Source organism: Chaetodon auriga, chromosome 4, assembly GCF_051107435.1.
Source record: "Chaetodon auriga isolate fChaAug3 chromosome 4, fChaAug3.hap1, whole genome shotgun sequence".
NCBI classification, from domain to species: domain Eukaryota; kingdom Metazoa; phylum Chordata; class Actinopteri; order Chaetodontiformes; family Chaetodontidae; genus Chaetodon; species Chaetodon auriga.
In genome coordinates this window covers 6,068,420-6,085,042 of record NC_135077.1, presented here as the reverse complement: position 1 = coordinate 6,085,042, position 16,623 = coordinate 6,068,420, and the positions used below count along the sequence as shown (strand labels likewise).

Here is a 16,623-nt window from a genome sequence, read left to right as displayed (position 1 = left end):
AAGAGGCAGGTTATGTTCGTTAATCTGAGGGTTCACAGATGCATGTTCACGGGAATATTAGTGGGATATTCATTTTGTTTAGCAGTGTATAGACTTTAGTTAGAATGTTGTCTTTTTTTGTAATAAGGACAAAAAACTGGGTATTTTGGGCTTGTAAATGTAGTTGGTGAATTATTAATTGCAACAGTGCAGCAGAAGAGTTCTCGTTATGAATAATGGTGGCGGACTGTAAATGCAGGTTTTTATAAACACAGCACTTGGTTGTACAGTGTGGATAATTAAATCCCCTCTCCGTAAGACAAGGCAGTGCTATTTTTAGTGGCAGAATTGTATCACAACAGTGTTAATCAAATACAGTTCTTGATTAAATTGGGGCTTACGTGCAATTGTGCATCTCCACTTGTCTAAATGGTTTCCATGGTGTGCTCTCCTCAGGTTAAAGTGGTAGAACTGAAGGTGACGTGGATCACCAAGAGCTACTCTCCCAAAGGTTCTGACAGCGTCTATCCGCCTCCCTCCACCATCACGCAGGAGAACCTCTGCAGGTCAGTCGCAGCGTTCATCCACATGTCCTCACACAGCTTCATTTCTGCTCTTGTTGTGAGCTCTGTTTGTCGTTGCTTGAAGTGTATTAATTGAGGATTAATTGCTCTGTTGTTCTACTGTGCTGGTTTGGTTCAGGGTGAGACGTCTAGGATACTACGACCACACCCAGAGGCAGCTGGGAGAAAGAGCCCTATATGTTTTCCCAGCTAAGGGGGATGCCACACGCATCACCTGTGAAGGACCTGAGGGTGCCCCTGTCCTGCCCGAAGACCCCGTGGCCAGAAAGGTGAGGCTAAAATGTTATTTATATATGTCAGCACATATAGATTTAACTGTGCGTGTCAGAGTGTATGTAGAACATACAGCACATTAGCACTTACAATCACCTGTTTTACACTAGAAGTTAATGAACAGGAGACGATCACGGTGCCGGATATTTTTTAAGAAAGTTGTCCTCCACCGTTGGATGTCCCTTGGTATTACAGACACTGCTGGTACTAAACTGTGAGGCATTTTTGATCATCTTCAAACTCTCACTGTGTGCGCGTTTGTGTGTGTGTGTCTCCTGCAGTTGAAAAGGATGTTCAAGAAGGATTCGGGGAAGAAGACGGAGAACGCCGACACACAAGGTGTGAAAACAGAGGCGCACACACAGCGCGCACACACAGCGCACGCACACACACACACGCACTTCTGCTCTCAAATGCTGTTGGTGTTGCCTCCATCATGAACCCAGCCAGGCTCTAATGTTGAAGAATTTCACTCACCTAAAAATAGACCGATTTCTCGTGTGCCAACAGGAAATCAAACATCAACGCCACAACACCAGTGATCATTTTAAGTCAAGCCTGACTGATACATGGAAAATAATAATCACAGAGTGAACAAGTTGCTCCTCTCTCGTTTCATTTGGCCCCATTTCCCCTCATGAACAGCTTTTTATTTATTTTAGTTTTTTTTATGAGAAATAATTCAATAATTGATCAATGTCCATAGTCCACATAACCTGTTTGGTCTCTATGAGCACTGCAGCAGTGGTCATCACACTTAGTCATTAGTCCAAAACATGATCAGACAGCGCCTTCACTGTTAGCTGTAAGACAGAAATGAGAGCAAGTGCAGATGAATCAGGGTTTTAAATGAGCATTAAATGTGAAACGGTGAGCAGAATAAAGAGGGCACAAATTTCTCCCACACTCAAAGCCCTTGCTCATTTATCATTGTCAGAGAAATGAGCATTATTTTTTTGCTTACATCTTTCCTAAAGTGGCTGAGAACTAAGTGTCTCTGTGTAATGCAGAGTCAGAATGATTCAAGGTTCCTGTGAGACATGAGGGAGTCCTTTCCACAAATCGGGTTCAGTACAGAGAGAACAAACTAATTGAAAATGGTGCTGGAGTGCAGCACTCTGAGAAATCTATCTACCTGCATGATGAGTCTTTGTCTCTCTGTAAAGCCACAGCAAAATAAAAAACCTAAAGTGCTCAGGCTGTGATCATATTTTCTTTTCACCAAATTTCAAGATTCATCAGAGTGTGATAAATGGATATAATAAATACATAATTTTCAATTCTGAATGATTTTGTGTTTTACATATAAACCTCTCCATCTCCTGTTTTAGAGGATTGTCGATCCATCAGTACCTGAAAATAGAAATCCTAACACGTCCTCCCCTGTTTGATCTCTCAGCAGGCGAGCTCAAACCAGAGCAGACAGATTCATCTCATCCCAACAACAACGGCCCTGTGGTTCCCATGCAGAACCCTCCGGACGCCCAGAGCACCAATGACACCTCGGCTGAACACGGGGAGCAGGACGCTGACGACGAGGCTGCGGAGGACACTGATGATACCAGGTCTGTTCACATGGCTGTTTGTTTTAAAATGTCATAGACAGGGTACGGACACAACAACATGAGCTCCTGCAAAAATCTAATCTCATATAATGAAATCCAGTTAAATAACATCACTTATTACGGCAGAGCAAACATCTGCAACCACATCTGTTCTGCACCTCATCATCAGTGTGTTTCATGCAACTGATTTTACTTTACATGTGGCAAAATAAAATAAATGACAGCATGGAGGAAAGAGTCGTCTCTACTCCAGGCCTGCAGTAGTTGTGGCTAATTATTCTGTGTGGTGTTGCCCACTCGAATTTGCTTGCAGTTTAAATTGAAAAATGTTAGTCTCTCATTGTTGAGTTTGCTTGGTTAAGTTTGAGTTGTATTATTAATGAAGCTGAGCCACTTGTTTCTTAATGAAATCCATCTCATGAGTGTGGTGGAGTGTGATGCAGAGGGAGGTATGAGACATGATAACACACGCACCTTGATTAGGTTTGATTGCACTTTTTAATTACTGAAATACGAGGAATAGTTGAACAGGTTAATTATCCCTCAAATACAGGTGATGGAAAGAAGTTTTATCAGTCTGGCTACCAAAGGCTGACACAGGTGGCACCTCAGAAATGACCACAGAGCTGAATCATCACCTCTTAAACACAACCTCAACAGAATGTGAACCTTAAACGCCTCATTATAGCTGTATTTCATAAAATCTTGCATGTTGTGTTTACAGTTCGTCCTGTATGTCTTCATTCAGGCAACTGTTTGAAAGATCTCTGCATAAACCTCAGATAGCTCTGCTTTAAGCCCTGTTCTTATTTGGTGTACTGTAAATTAAAGCTTAAACAACTGGTCAATCAGTTGAATAGTGGATGACAGAAAAAAAAGTGCTTAATTGTCCTAAACTTAAATCTAATTATTTCAGCATAATCATCTGGTTTCAGTCCATCAGAGATGCCTATGTGCAAGTTCTCTTTGTCGTCTATGATTTTAGATGGATATCTTTTATCTTTTGGACTGTTGGTTGGACAGAACGAATCATTTGAAGACGTCACTTTTGAAGTTCAAAAGGCTTTTTTCACTACTTTCTGACTTTTGATAGAACAATCTCATAGAGGAAAATTATCCTGTGTTTGTACGTTTGTACAATATGCATAATTAAATGAGATATGGTCTTAATTAACCTGCGACTATAATCCTGGTTGCAGCTCTCTGACGTCATCGGCCAGCTCCACAGCCTCCTCTCAGAGCGGCGGTCTGGGAACCAATCGGAAGAAGAGCATCCCGCTCTCCATTCGTAACCTGAAGAGGAAGCATAAGAAGAAGAGAACCAAGTTTTCCCGCGAGTTCAAGCCTGGAGACCGGTGGGTTAGCAGTGAGGGAGTCGTACACCAGTACACCAAACTCCTGAAGTGTTTTGGCTTTTTGACAGATCTATTAGTCTGACGGTGCTTCCTACACATTTTCACCCTGGAAAACCTGACAGCACTCTTGTCTTTATGTCCCTCCATCCTCTCTCTTGACGGTGACACCGGAGCTCGACAGCAGCCGCACACATAAAGTCTTAGAGGGCAGACTACTGATGGTGTCATTTCCTCAAGCTCACCCTGTCACACTCATCCTCGGCCTCCAAAACAGAACTCACTCACACTCTCCCTCACTTTTTTTACTTCACCAAACATACCACAACACTGCAGATTTTCCGTTCTTTGCCGTTTAGTTGCCAATCAGCAGCTTTTGGCTGTGCATAGTCCTTAGAGGATACTGACCTTTAGAGTGAAGATAAATGGAACAGTACATAAGAAGACAGGAAGAGGTAGCAGAAACATCTGACAGTACAGTAGTTTTCCTTTTGTGATCAGTGAAACGTTGGAAACCACAAGAAAAAAATCTTCCTCTATATAGAAGCAGATTTATTAAGTCAACATTTACCTTTGAGCCTTGTAACCTTCTACAAAACATTCTTCATACCAAATCAAACTGAGCAAGCCCATCTGCTGCAGCCATATGTAACTCTGATCCGTGTGTTTGCAGGGTGGCAGTGGAGGTTGTGTCCACAAAGACCACGGCTGATGTGATGTGGAAGGACGGGCGGGTGGAGAAGGGGATCCGATCAAACGACCTTATCCCCATCCAGCACCTTGATAGCCACGAATTTTGTCCCGGAGATTTCGTCGTAGACAAACGACGTAAGGAAAATTAACCAACTTTTTTGTTTCAAGATGACTTTTGTTGTTTTATTTCACTTTGTTCCTTTTCACTTTTTCAGACTAGTGAAGACAGATTTCTGTCCCTGTGGACTGCGAAGAGATTTTTTTATATAGGCCACCCTGCCACCCTGTACCTACTGTATCTGGGTCATTTGCTGAATCTATGCCAAGTTTGTGTGTGTGTCCGTGAAACAGACTGAAAATACAGAGATGGATTTTAAGGCTCCGATGTTATATGCTCAAATCTCCATTTTATTCCAGGCAAATGCTTCTTTATTTGTGGTAAATCTTTGCCATTAGAGGTTTGGGTGTTTGTGTTTTGTGTACTTTGTTTTGCTCTCTAAACTGAGCACTTTGTGTGTGTTTGTGTGCTCTCTCAGCTCAAGCTCTCCAGGACCCAGGAGTGTATGGTGTGATCCAGTCAGGTGATCACAAGGGCAGAACATGTGTTGTCAAGTGGATCAAACTCAACTCTTCCAGTGACGACGTGGAGGTCAGTCAGGAAAACAAGGCAATCGTGTTTGTGCTTTAAAGAAAGTGAAAATACTTGATGTGTGTGTTCGGGTGAGTGTGTGTCAGAGAGATGCTAACATGAAAAATATATTGGTGGTGTTATAGAGGGAGGCGGGGGCTGTGGTGGACTTGCCTATACTCCTTTATACACTGTGTGCAGGTGGTCTTATGTTGTGACACCTGGCTGCTGTACGCTGTTCTTCAATTTCCTAATAGAAATGGGCCTGGTGTTCTTTCTTGCGTTAATCCAGGTTATCGGCATGGAGGAGGATGTCAGCGTGTACGACATTGCGGATCACCCGGACTTCCACTTCCGCACCACTGACATCGTCATCAGGATTTGGAACTCAGAGAATGGACAGAATGACTGCGAAAATGAGGTGGGAATATAAGAAAACCTCTTTTCTTTCACCTGTCTGTCATATACACTGCACTGAAGCTGTTTCAGTTTTTAATCTACCCTCATTGACATAATTGGTGGGCAACATGTAAGAAAAAACCTCTCAGTACGATGCAACCACCTTCAGCAACCTTACAAATATTACATGTTTGACCCCTTTCTGGTAAAGCTTAAAGAAAATCAAGTGCATCAGCACCGCATGTTGCTCCCTTCATCCAAGAGTTTCATATTATGGAGTAATAGACTCTGCTGTCTGCTAGTGAGGCCTTGTTCTTTCAGTCAAGTCATGTCAGTTTTGTTTAGATTTCCCAAAATCACAAATTTGCCTCAGGGGGATTTGCAATCTTTACAACATCCAATATCCTTTTAGACATGCTGTCACATTAAATCACGTGTTGTTGGTTGTTGATGAGGGTTGTTTCTCTACATCCTCCTTCCCTCAGACATCAGTTGGCCAGGTGTCCAGGGTGGATGTGAGCAGCAAAGTGGAGGTAGTGTGGGCGGATAACTCCATGACCATCGTCCTGCCACAGGTAAAAGTTTCTCCTTGATGAAATTGAATGCTGTTTCTGACATTCGATGTGAGATGTCTGTAACTGACCATCTCCTAATAAACACACACACAAACAGCACCTCTACAATGTCGAGTCTGAGATTGAGGAGACCGACTACGACTCGGTGGAGGAGACGAGCAGCGTCCTGTCCACTGAGGAGTGGGAGGACGAGAGCGACAGCTGGGAGACGGATAACGGCCTCACCACGGAGGAAGACAGCCACGTCAACAACGCAGATGTCACAGACACAGCGACCCCCACCCCCACCCCGACTAGCTCTACGACGTTCATCATCCCCCCTCAAGAGGGCAGCAAAGCTGGGGTCACCAGCCCCACTAAAGGAGCCCCAGGAGAGGAGGGAGAGGCGTCTGTGGCTGTGGCTGGTCCTGCTTCTGGAGGAGGTGAGAGCTTATTTTGTGAGATTTGTATTGTTGTGGTTCAGGGGAATAGTGTCAACTGCACAGTGCAACACATAAATCATTCTGCTTGAATGTTGTACCACTGATGTGATGGTTTGTCCTCTATAGGGCAAAAAACAAGAGCTTTTTTTGTCCTACTTAGAGCTATTGAGTGTTAAAGCCTTACAAAATGTTTTAGTGCAGTCTGTGTCTTTAGGCAAGGCATTATTTATGTAACACAAATATGTTTTATTGAGAAAAATAAGATAACTCAACAACTCCAAAAGATGAAAAAACACGAGAAAAGAACACCCACCCGCAGACATGGACACACACACCACAGTAACCAGTCGTGAACCGAAGAAAATAAAAAGTTTGTCATCGATCTCAGGTCATCAGTCAGTTTGTTCCAGAGAACAGGACGAGCGTTACAGCTGTGGTCAGTGAGCAGGTCAGAAATGTACTGCAGAGCCAAACAGTGACGTGCTGTGAAGACTAAGGAGAATTTTGAAGATGATTCAGTACTGAACAGCATGAATGAAGTGATTTAAGTAAATGAGTAATATGTTCAGCTGTGCGTGTCCTCTCACCACTTCAGCGGCTGCATTTTGAATGAGTTTGAGTCATTCTGTTCTGACTTGAATTGTTATAATGTGCAATATTACACTGGTTTGATGAGAACACTGGTGTTGTTTTGTATGTTTTTTATTCTCAACAAATCACACAAAAAGACCAAAACCAACAACAAATTGACCCCAATAACAGGTATTGCCTGTGTATTCACCTGATATAGTTTATTCCTCTGTGCCTTAGAGCTCAACTGTTTTTAAAACTAATTAAAACCCATTAATGAGCCACACTGTTGCACTGAGTGATATCCTTCATTATGATGAACATTGGCACTGTGATGTATTTTGAGTTGATTCCTCATAAATGATCCCACAGCTGTAAATACTCACTAGAGCACCAAATGTGTTTTAATCCTGATCCTGAATTTGAAACAAAACTCTGAATAACTTTAAATAGCAAAACAGTCTCAAGGGGTTCCAAGCATCAGTTGAGTCTTTCACATCACAGAAAACTTTGCACCCGTGTCTTATTTGACATGACTCTAACTATACCTGTACTATATACTTATACCTATACGTATATTATACCTGCATTTATAATCCTGCCTGCTTAGGAACCACTCCAGGGGCAGTCAATGGAGCGGAGAAGCCCACCAAAGATGGTGCCTCTCGGGGCTTCAGGGAGTTGAAAGAGGCCTTGAAGATCCTGGAGAGCCTGAAGAACATGACTGTGGAGCAGCTCTGGACCGGCGGCTCTCCAACCTCCCCGACCTCCGCAGAACCCACTTCCACAACTCACGTTGCGGCTTCAGTGACACCCTCAGCCCCTGAGAAACCGACCAAGGAGAAACGCTTCCTGGACGACATCAAGAAGCTGCAGGAGAACCTGAGGAAGACGCTGGACAATGTGGCCATTGTGGAAGAGGAGAAGATGGAGGCTGTGGTGGAGGCAGGGGGCAGTGGAGGAGCAGGGACAGAGGTGGGTGTCTACAACGTTTGTGTGCACATATTTGCCAGTGCAATTCAAATGAATGAGCAGCAAGAGCCACATTTTGACATTTTCTGTCTTGATTGTGTCTTACTTACTGGTCTGTTACTGTTCAGGCAGAGCGAGCTGGAGAGGAGAAGCCCCAGCAGGAGCCGCAGACTCCGGTGGGTGGACAAGAATGGCCCAGTGAGTTTCTCAGTGACACACCAGTGCTGTGCCAACAGAGCGGTGGCAAGCCTGGTGTCACCTTCACCAGTGCCAAAGGAGAGGTGTTCTCTGTGCTGGAGTGGGCACCAGGTGAGGAATGAGGATTCATAATGGATCATCCCTTTACGACTTGTTCCCTTCTCTTCCCTCTTTCTTCTTTCTCTTTCTTTCTTCTGTCCATCTATTTTTCCTTTTTCCTACCTGGCAGTCTCTACTATCAGCGTTAATTAGGTGATTGAAAACACAATCAACCAAACCAGATAAGTCAGCTGAACTTTACACGACAGAAATCCAACTCCTCTCAAGAAGCCAGATTACCTGTATTGTGTCATACGAGCTGATATGAAACAGAGACCTATGGCTTTATCATGCTTGTATAGACTGTTTTCACTCCCATTTCTCCATTACAGTGAATGACAGTATCTGCCTCCCATTCACATCCTGTAATCACACTTTGTCTCTCTCTCACACACACACTCTCACACACACACTCTCACACACACACACACACACACACACACACACACACACACACACACACACACACATATCCTTTAGCTTGATGACTTTCCTGCCCACACAAGCTATATTGTATGTTCAATCACCATCTGTCTGTCCTCTCTCTTTTTTGTAGACACACACTCATTTAAGAAAATGGAGTTTCAGCCAGCGGAGGCAAAGAAGTTCTTCAGTACAGTGAGGAAGGAAATGGCTCTACTAGCAACTTCGTTGCCGGACGGCATCATGGTCAAAACATTTGAAGATCGCATGGTGGGTGTCCCATCATTAATGTCATGGTAAAAGACCAGCACATTTGACTGTTGTGACTACTTGGAAATAACTCCTCACCTGGTTCATTGGATTAGTATTCTGACAAAAAACTCACCTACGCCGGCAGTACTGACAGCCTCTATCCATCTGTGCGCTGGCTCGCTGCCAGGATTCAACATTAAATGCATTTTTGTCCTGTCAGAATTCACTGCAGAGTTGCTGTTATGAAAGGCTGATGTTACCCTCCCAAGTACGAGTCAGTAAGATTTCAAGCTGGTGAGATGATGTCCACACGTTTCAGAGCCTGTGGTTGTAAATCACCATTTTTAAACCTGTATGCCAACTGCATTAAAAACATTAGTTTGTAAGTGTGTGTGGAGATATTTTCAGAAGTGATTTTTGTGAAGTACAAATTTGACACACACACTTACGACCTTCCTTTGGTTTAAAAGGTTGTCACAGGTAAGGGTGATATACAACCACACAGCATCGTTTCACAGGCTCAAAATCTTACTGAACTTTTTTCTTGATCTTCAAAACATCAGCGACAACAGAGAGGAGGACCAGAGAGAAGTAGCTGGATCTATTATGTTTAAGAAAGCAGAAGGGTTTCATGGAAAAAAGGAGTATTAATATATGAATACTCTTAAGTAACATCCTCAAGATCAAGGTTTAAGATAGAAGCTGGCAGTCCTGATGATGAAGTGCTTCTTTATTCTTTTAATCTGATCATATTCTCTGGCAGTGAGTGCACACATCATAAAATGTCCCATAAAGATCTTTGCTTTCTTCGGCGCAGGATCTGTTCTCAGCTCTGATCAAAGGGCCGACTCGTACGCCCTACGAGGATGGTCTGTTCCTGTTTGACATCCAGCTGCCAAACATCTACCCAGCTGTGCCGCCTCTGTTTCGCTACCTGTCGCAGTGCAGCGGTCGCCTCAATCCCAACCTGTACGACAACGGCAAGGTCTGCGTCAGTCTGCTGGGCACCTGGATCGGCAAGGTGAGTGCTGCTTTCCGGGTTTATGTCTGTACAGGTATGATGTCCTGTAGACTTTAACTTTAACAACAGCAGCCTTCCGTGTTACAATCGAGGGTATTCACCTCAAATCAAAGGAACTACTTGTGTCAAGCCTGCAGAAACTGATTTAAGCCTCTTTTGAACCAAGAATTGTGGTCTAACGTCTCCAGTCACATAAATAGAACATTCATGTTTCTGCTCCCTATTTGGAGACGTAGTAACTTTGGCTCTAACGTGTCAGCAGTCACATTATGCTTTGAGTGGACTGTCGAGGTAAATTGAACTGGATTACAGAAGCTTTACTTCCAAAGGCTGTTTCAGTGGCAAACATGACGCCACCTACAGGGCAGAGTAAAACATGGTGTCTCAACTGTAAATCCTGAGAACTCTGGTCTCTCTGTGCTTTTCTCCACAATTAGTGCTGATTTGTTATCTTTTGATGTGATGCACAGGGCACTGAGAGATGGACCAGCAAATCCAGTCTCCTCCAAGTCCTCATCTCCATACAAGGTTAGTGCGCTCACGCACACACACACGCACACACTTCCCCCTCTCTTCTCTGCAGCACAAAAATGTTTTATTCATGTGTTCATTTGCTCAGAAGGGCTTCAAGTGCAGTGTCGCACAGTCATTCAACTAAATGTATCTGCCTCACACACAGACAATACACCACTCCCATAAAACCTCTTCTTCAGAAAGCATCTGCAGTCTGGCCTGCCAGACAGATTGAGTCCAGATTTTTATTCACTTATTTTGTTGGACCAAATCAGTATCCACAGGCTCAGAGCTGATGCTTGTAAAAATGTGTACTTAATTGTGCGATGCAGTATTCACTCAACTGCATGTTTGTCATCTCCTCACCAGATTTTGGTTAAAATGTCCTCTACCACCTTGTGAAATAACCACTCTGAACCTGCTGGCACTGTTTGGCAGCTTGACCGGTTTTGAATTTGCTCCCTTCGTCTCATTAATTTCACATCACACAGAATAGATTTTGTATAATCTTAAATCCAAGTGGAAATGGGGAAAAACAACTTCCTACCTTTGGATTTCCCAGATATCTTTTACAGTATTGTCTGTGTTTGAATAACGTGATGCTTTATAATAATCTGCATATATCTATGAAATCTGTAAAGACTACGTGGATTTAATTATATAGCAAATTTCACACACAGGCAATTTAAAGTTCTTTACTTTAGGTAAAGAAAATCATTAGAACAACATCAAAAACAAACTCCTTACTGAGATCACGACTATGAATGTGTTGTGTTACGTCCCGCTATGGCCTCTTTTAATAAAACCTGCTGCAGCACATGGCGTTACATTCGTTGACACCTGCTACAACCACAGGAGACGCTGTGCAAACAGAAGAGGTCAGACTACGATGGCTGGCATGTGGCGTTCATTTTATTAACAAGAACCCTCATTAATTATGTTTCTCAGTGAGCTTTTCTTTCATGACTGAGATGATAAAACGGCACTGATGTCATTGTGACAGTGCGTAAAATACCATGATGTCTGAGATGGTGTGTGCGTGTGTGTGTGTGTGTGCCCGCGTGTCGGTCGGTGTCACGAGTGTCTGTTACATGTTGGTGGATGCCGACATGAAACTGTCGCAGAGTTGTTGGACCTAATTTACTACCTGATGAATTTTTGCACGTAATTGTTGACATAAAATGCTGTGTTTATTTGTCCCTCTCATTATTATCAAAATGAATTTGAACACACCACAGAAAAGGTGTCTGCAGCACTATGGCTAATATGACTAATGTGTGAGCGTAGTACCATACACAAGTAAGTTAGGACTGAAATGACATAAAATGATGGAGACTGACAGAAATACTCTGTAATCTGATGGCTGAAACAGACTAAATTGTCTGGCATGTGAGTTGTGTGTGAGGAGGGGTGGACATGTGGTCTTCATCAGCATCGTGGTGATTGATGACTACAAAGACTTTGGAGGTAGAACATTTCACTGAAGCTTTAAGACTTCTTAAACATTAATGTCCAGGTACCACATGTGTATCGTACTTTGCAGTTTATATTAACATTACATCAGTATTTACATGGTGATTATTTTGAGGCTGCTCCAACATCCAGTAGATTGTAATCGGAGAAAGATGCTAATGTTGAACTCGATCACTGCAAGTTACGTGTATCTTTCTGCAGGCCTTATCCTCGTCAATGAGCCTTACTATAACGAGGCGGGCTTCGACAGTGACCGAGGCCTCCAGGAAGGATATGAGAACAGCCGCTGTTACAATGAGATGGCCCTAATCAAGATGGTCCAGTCTATGACGCAGCTCCTCCTGAATCCTGTGGAGGTCTTCAAACAGGAGATCCAGGAGCACTTTGCTTCCAACGGCTGGCGGCTCGTCCACCGTCTGGATGTGTGGCTCGAGCTGAACGAAGCTGCTGAGAGGGGTCAGGCAGCACACGTGTCCTCCAGGGCTCAGCACTCTAAAGACCGACCTTCATCTGTGGAGCCTCTGGATGAGCAGCTGCCCCTGGGATCGGGGCCCGTGGCGGTGGCCCACAGCAGCCCCAGTAGGCCTGGGGAGGAAGGGGTCACGGGAGCAGGAGTTACCAGTATTATGGAGGAGGAGCTGGAGGATTCAGGGCTGAGTCCCTCCACTACAGCGACCTCTCAGCAGGAGCTGACCCAGACCTCAGACTGCGACAGCACCCAGGGGAACACCTCTCTGGGTGGTGAAAACAGGGGTGGCTCCACAGTCCCTGGCTCTGTAGTCCGCGGTGGGACGTCAGAATCGGGTTCAACCGCCGTCAGCGGAGGAGGGGTGAGCTCCACAGGAAGCCAGCCGGTGGTGCGACCAAAGAAACGAAGAAAGAGCTACCGGAGTTTCCTCCCAGAGGGCAGCGGCTACCCGGACATCGGCTTTCCACTCTTCCCGCTCTCTAAGGGGTTTGTGAAGAGCGTTCGAGGTGTGCTGCTGCAGTACCGAGCTGCGCTGGCCGCCGCTGGCATCACTGAGCACATAGAGGACAAGTAAGTGCCTCCTCGTCGTTCCCCAACACACCTCTGCACTGTTCCCTGCTCTTTTCCTCCTGCTCTTCTACCTTTTCATCTGCCTCAAGTTGTAGAGGAGGATCCATTCTTGTTGTCTGGGGGACTACAGTTTTCAATCTTGTCCTGTCCAGAGCTGCACTGTGCTCCCAGCACTGCCCACATTTTTGTCCTTTACCTCCATTTCTTAGTGTGTACTGCTCCTGCTGCCCCAAACTCCACATTGTTCTGACTGTTGTTTTTTTTTTCCTCTCCCTTAATCCGTCGATCAAACCAGGACTGCAGGAGAACCGCACCTTTGATCAGGAGAGTGAGCAGGTTCTGGTTTGGACGCAACTTCATAATGTTTTTGTTCTCCCTCAGTGTCTCTGCAGATGAGTGTGATGAATAAACAGGGGTGGACCTCACATGCGCAGTCACACAAACCAATGGGAGCAACCCCGTCACGCAGGAACCCTCATCTGTTCATGGATGCAGGTAAACACATGCAGCGTTTTACTGGAGGCAGCGAGTTTCTCTTTTGGCCTCAGCAGGACTTCAAAAAAGACTGAAAGAGATGAAAAATCAGTGCCATGAACTCTCTTCCACCCTCTCCATCTGCCGAGCCTCCAGCAGCATCCACCTTGCGGGTGGGGATTTGCTGGATAACCTCTCTGCCGTCTCAATCAGCCTGAAAAATGTAAAGCAGACTCGTGATCGTCGCTGCATTTTTGGACGAGTTCAAAGATGGCTGGGTTCCAGTGGAAGAACTGCAAAGCCCAGCTCTCCTGGCTGTTCTGTAGCACTACTGATATTGTCGCTGTACCATCCTGCACTACAACAAACGAATGGACAATCTGGTCTGGGAGAGGTGACGCGTTATAAATACACTGACCAGGAGGATTCTTTTTAAATAGAAATCACTGGTTGTATGCTTTCTGCCAAATTCTCTCTGTCCACAAACACACAAATATTCAAGTAGAGCGTACTGAATGTCAGTAAAACTGCCAACCACAACAGCTTTGCCACTTTCTCCACGACACTCGCTGGTAGTTCTCTTCGCCAATCACTCGCACTGAACCACGCAGCAAACATCGAGTGACAAAGTTTACATACGAATCACCTCTGGAGGTCAGGCTGCTGTAGCTGTTTGGTGCGTGGAGAAGCCAGCCAGGCACGGGACGACAGTTGGGTGGCTCTATGTGAAGGTGTTTGTGCTCTAGTCAAAGCTTAACACAGCTGCCGCCTCTACATACAAGGTTTCCATTCACTTTCTGTAGAGTTTCGCAGCGTTTTTCCATCACCAAAATGAGACTTGTGCTTTGGTGTTTTGATGCATTTGAGGTCGTTTTACTCACAGGGGCTGAAGCGTACCTTTCAGAGTGGAGATTTACCCACCCACTTCTCTGTGACGGAGGTGAGCCCACATCACTGCGAATGACACAATTTAAATGATATAGAAAAAAAAAAAAAAAAAAAAAGAAACACCCAGCATCCATTCCGTTATCTCATGTCAACATGTTGCCTTACTTGAATTGTTCTTAATGATCTCAGACCATTGTGTACAGAGCTGCTTGTCTCACGCTTTAGACATTAACCTATACAGGCCTAGACACGCACTAAAAACCACTAAAACCCTGTTCCAGTGTTTTCCTCCTTCAGAGTGCAGATCTCTGATCAGTTTCCCCCCGTTATCAGTTCTTCATCATGAGTCTGTCTCACTTTTCTTCTCTAAATTGCACGTGCAGAGTTTAATAACATCAGAATACAAACTACAGAAAGTGTGACGCTGAAGGTTTGTTGATAATATAATTATTTAACTCGATTGTAATTAAGTTCTGTTATTCTGTGTTTTCCCCCGACTTGATCGTCTTATCCCACAAAGACGACTGCTGCCCCCACTGACTGATGAAATTACACAAATTACAGCACCCAGACAAAACTATTATACGACTATTGTCTGTGATCCTCTTTTCTTTGTCTACCTGGCATGTATTCAGTCTGGATGAAAAGAAATGAAGGTTTTATGGAACTTATCCTGAAACTCTTTGCCACAGATTGTGCCGTATTTAACTTGAAAGAAAGTGAAACTCACCTTTGGGTCCAATTGTGCTTCCTGGGGAGATCTGAGCAGTCTTTGTTTACATCTTTTTAAATAACTGCATCCCACCTTTAACATAATATTCCTCTTTTTTTGTCCTTCAAGGTATTATAAATCGCATTGTAATAATTATTATGATCATACCGCAGGTCAGACAAACCCCCCTTGTGCTGTAGCCTGTGAATAAACGAGAGAGCCTTGGCTGTCTGGTGTTTTACTTGAACAAAGAACCTTGATGCTGACGAGTGTTTCTGAATGAGAGAGCACACTGTGCCATTGTGAAACTATGAGTGATGGGAGAGGATAAAAACCATGAGCCAAGAGTTGCTGCATTTTAAAGAGACATAACAAAGAAAAAGAAATAGAGGTCCTGAATGAGGGAAGTTGTTTTGCTTTGTCTTCCATTTTTTCCCCCATGACTCTTAAAACTGGCTTTCCATTTTGTCCTCGATTTTACTTCACCATCGTTATTTCGCTGCCTTTAACGCTACAGAGGAGGACGTGTTGTCTCTCTCTCCCTCTTTTTCTCCTTCACATGCTGCTGTTTGTAAAATGCCGCCTTGACAAATCTTGGAGGAGTCTTTGAAATGGTCAGAGCTCAGTCTGAAGAGATAAAACGTTCGGGCCTTGGTTGCAGAGTTTTGGAAAGCCTCACCAAGAGTTGAGAGGCGGCGTTATCGCTCCATCTTTCTCATTTGTCAGCGGTCGCAGAAACAGAAAATGTGAAGCTATCTTGCTAGATCTCAAAGCAAAAATCTGGCAGGATATCAAGCACACGATGCTATGTACAATTTTCTGTGTATGTGTGTATATTATTCAGATTTAAACCATTATTATTATTATTATTATTATTATTATTATTATTATTACTGCGAGAAGTTTGTTTTACAGCCAAAGCATGTATCATGTTGCTTTAAGCCTTTTGAATGGGCTACACACAAGACTTGACTGTACGATGTCTACATTTCCACAGTGGCCTGTTATTGATATATTAAAAAAAACAAACAAAAAAAGAACTAATAAAGTTATGATTTGTAGCCTGATTCCCTCTGTACAGATGTCATGACTATATTGAAATATATAAATGCAAACAGTATATATTTAACACAAACTTGAGTTCTAACAAGTCACGTGGATGCTTGGGGCATATATGTACAAAATGCTGAGTGTGTTACTGTACTTACGATTTCATTTTTCATTTTTTAATGGTTTACTTTTGTTGCATTAAGACAACTGTATAGTGATGTATTAAACTTTGCAAGCAGTACCGTAGTAACGCTGTGGCTTTTATTTCTTTGGGTCCCTGCTAGCTGTTGTATGGACTGCAGCGTTTCCTCAGAATCGTGTTCAGTAATGAGACTTAATATTAACAATTTGCATGAAAATGCCAAAACAGGCAATGAATTGATGAACAAGTTGTTCCTGTGCAGCCAAAGCCTGATCTAGTTTATTCAATCCCAGCACTCCATTGTTAAAATGATGTCGACAGCTACAC

At 43.8% G+C, this 16,623-nt stretch overlaps 1 protein-coding gene across 2 annotated transcripts in view; it reads left to right on the top strand.

Moving 5' to 3' along the window:
- The window catches only part of ube2o (ubiquitin-conjugating enzyme E2O), a 32,607-nt gene extending 18,120 nt beyond the window's left edge, over positions 1–14,487 (top strand). The window contains exons 7-22 of one of the 2 annotated variants that reach the window (XM_076728425.1): positions 436–545; positions 682–832; positions 1,118–1,175; positions 2,236–2,401; positions 3,601–3,756; positions 4,427–4,581; positions 4,983–5,095; positions 5,367–5,495; positions 5,959–6,048; positions 6,146–6,470; positions 7,651–8,015; positions 8,141–8,321; positions 8,866–9,002; positions 9,802–10,005; positions 10,476–10,533; positions 12,193–14,487. In XM_076728425.1, coding sequence (XP_076584540.1) covers positions 436–545; positions 682–832; positions 1,118–1,175; positions 2,236–2,401; positions 3,601–3,756; positions 4,427–4,581; positions 4,983–5,095; positions 5,367–5,495; positions 5,959–6,048; positions 6,146–6,470; positions 7,651–8,015; positions 8,141–8,321; positions 8,866–9,002; positions 9,802–10,005; positions 10,476–10,533; positions 12,193–13,034 — 3,240 coding nt within the window. In that variant the 3' untranslated portion in view covers positions 13,035–14,487. The remainder of the gene's footprint in view (positions 1–435; positions 546–681; positions 833–1,117; positions 1,176–2,235; positions 2,402–3,600; positions 3,757–4,426; positions 4,582–4,982; positions 5,096–5,366; positions 5,496–5,958; positions 6,049–6,145; positions 6,471–7,650; positions 8,016–8,140; positions 8,322–8,865; positions 9,003–9,801; positions 10,006–10,475; positions 10,534–12,192) is intronic. The other variant, XM_076728426.1, reaches the window with a different exon arrangement.
- The last annotated feature ends 2,136 nt before the right edge of the window (positions 14,488–16,623 follow it).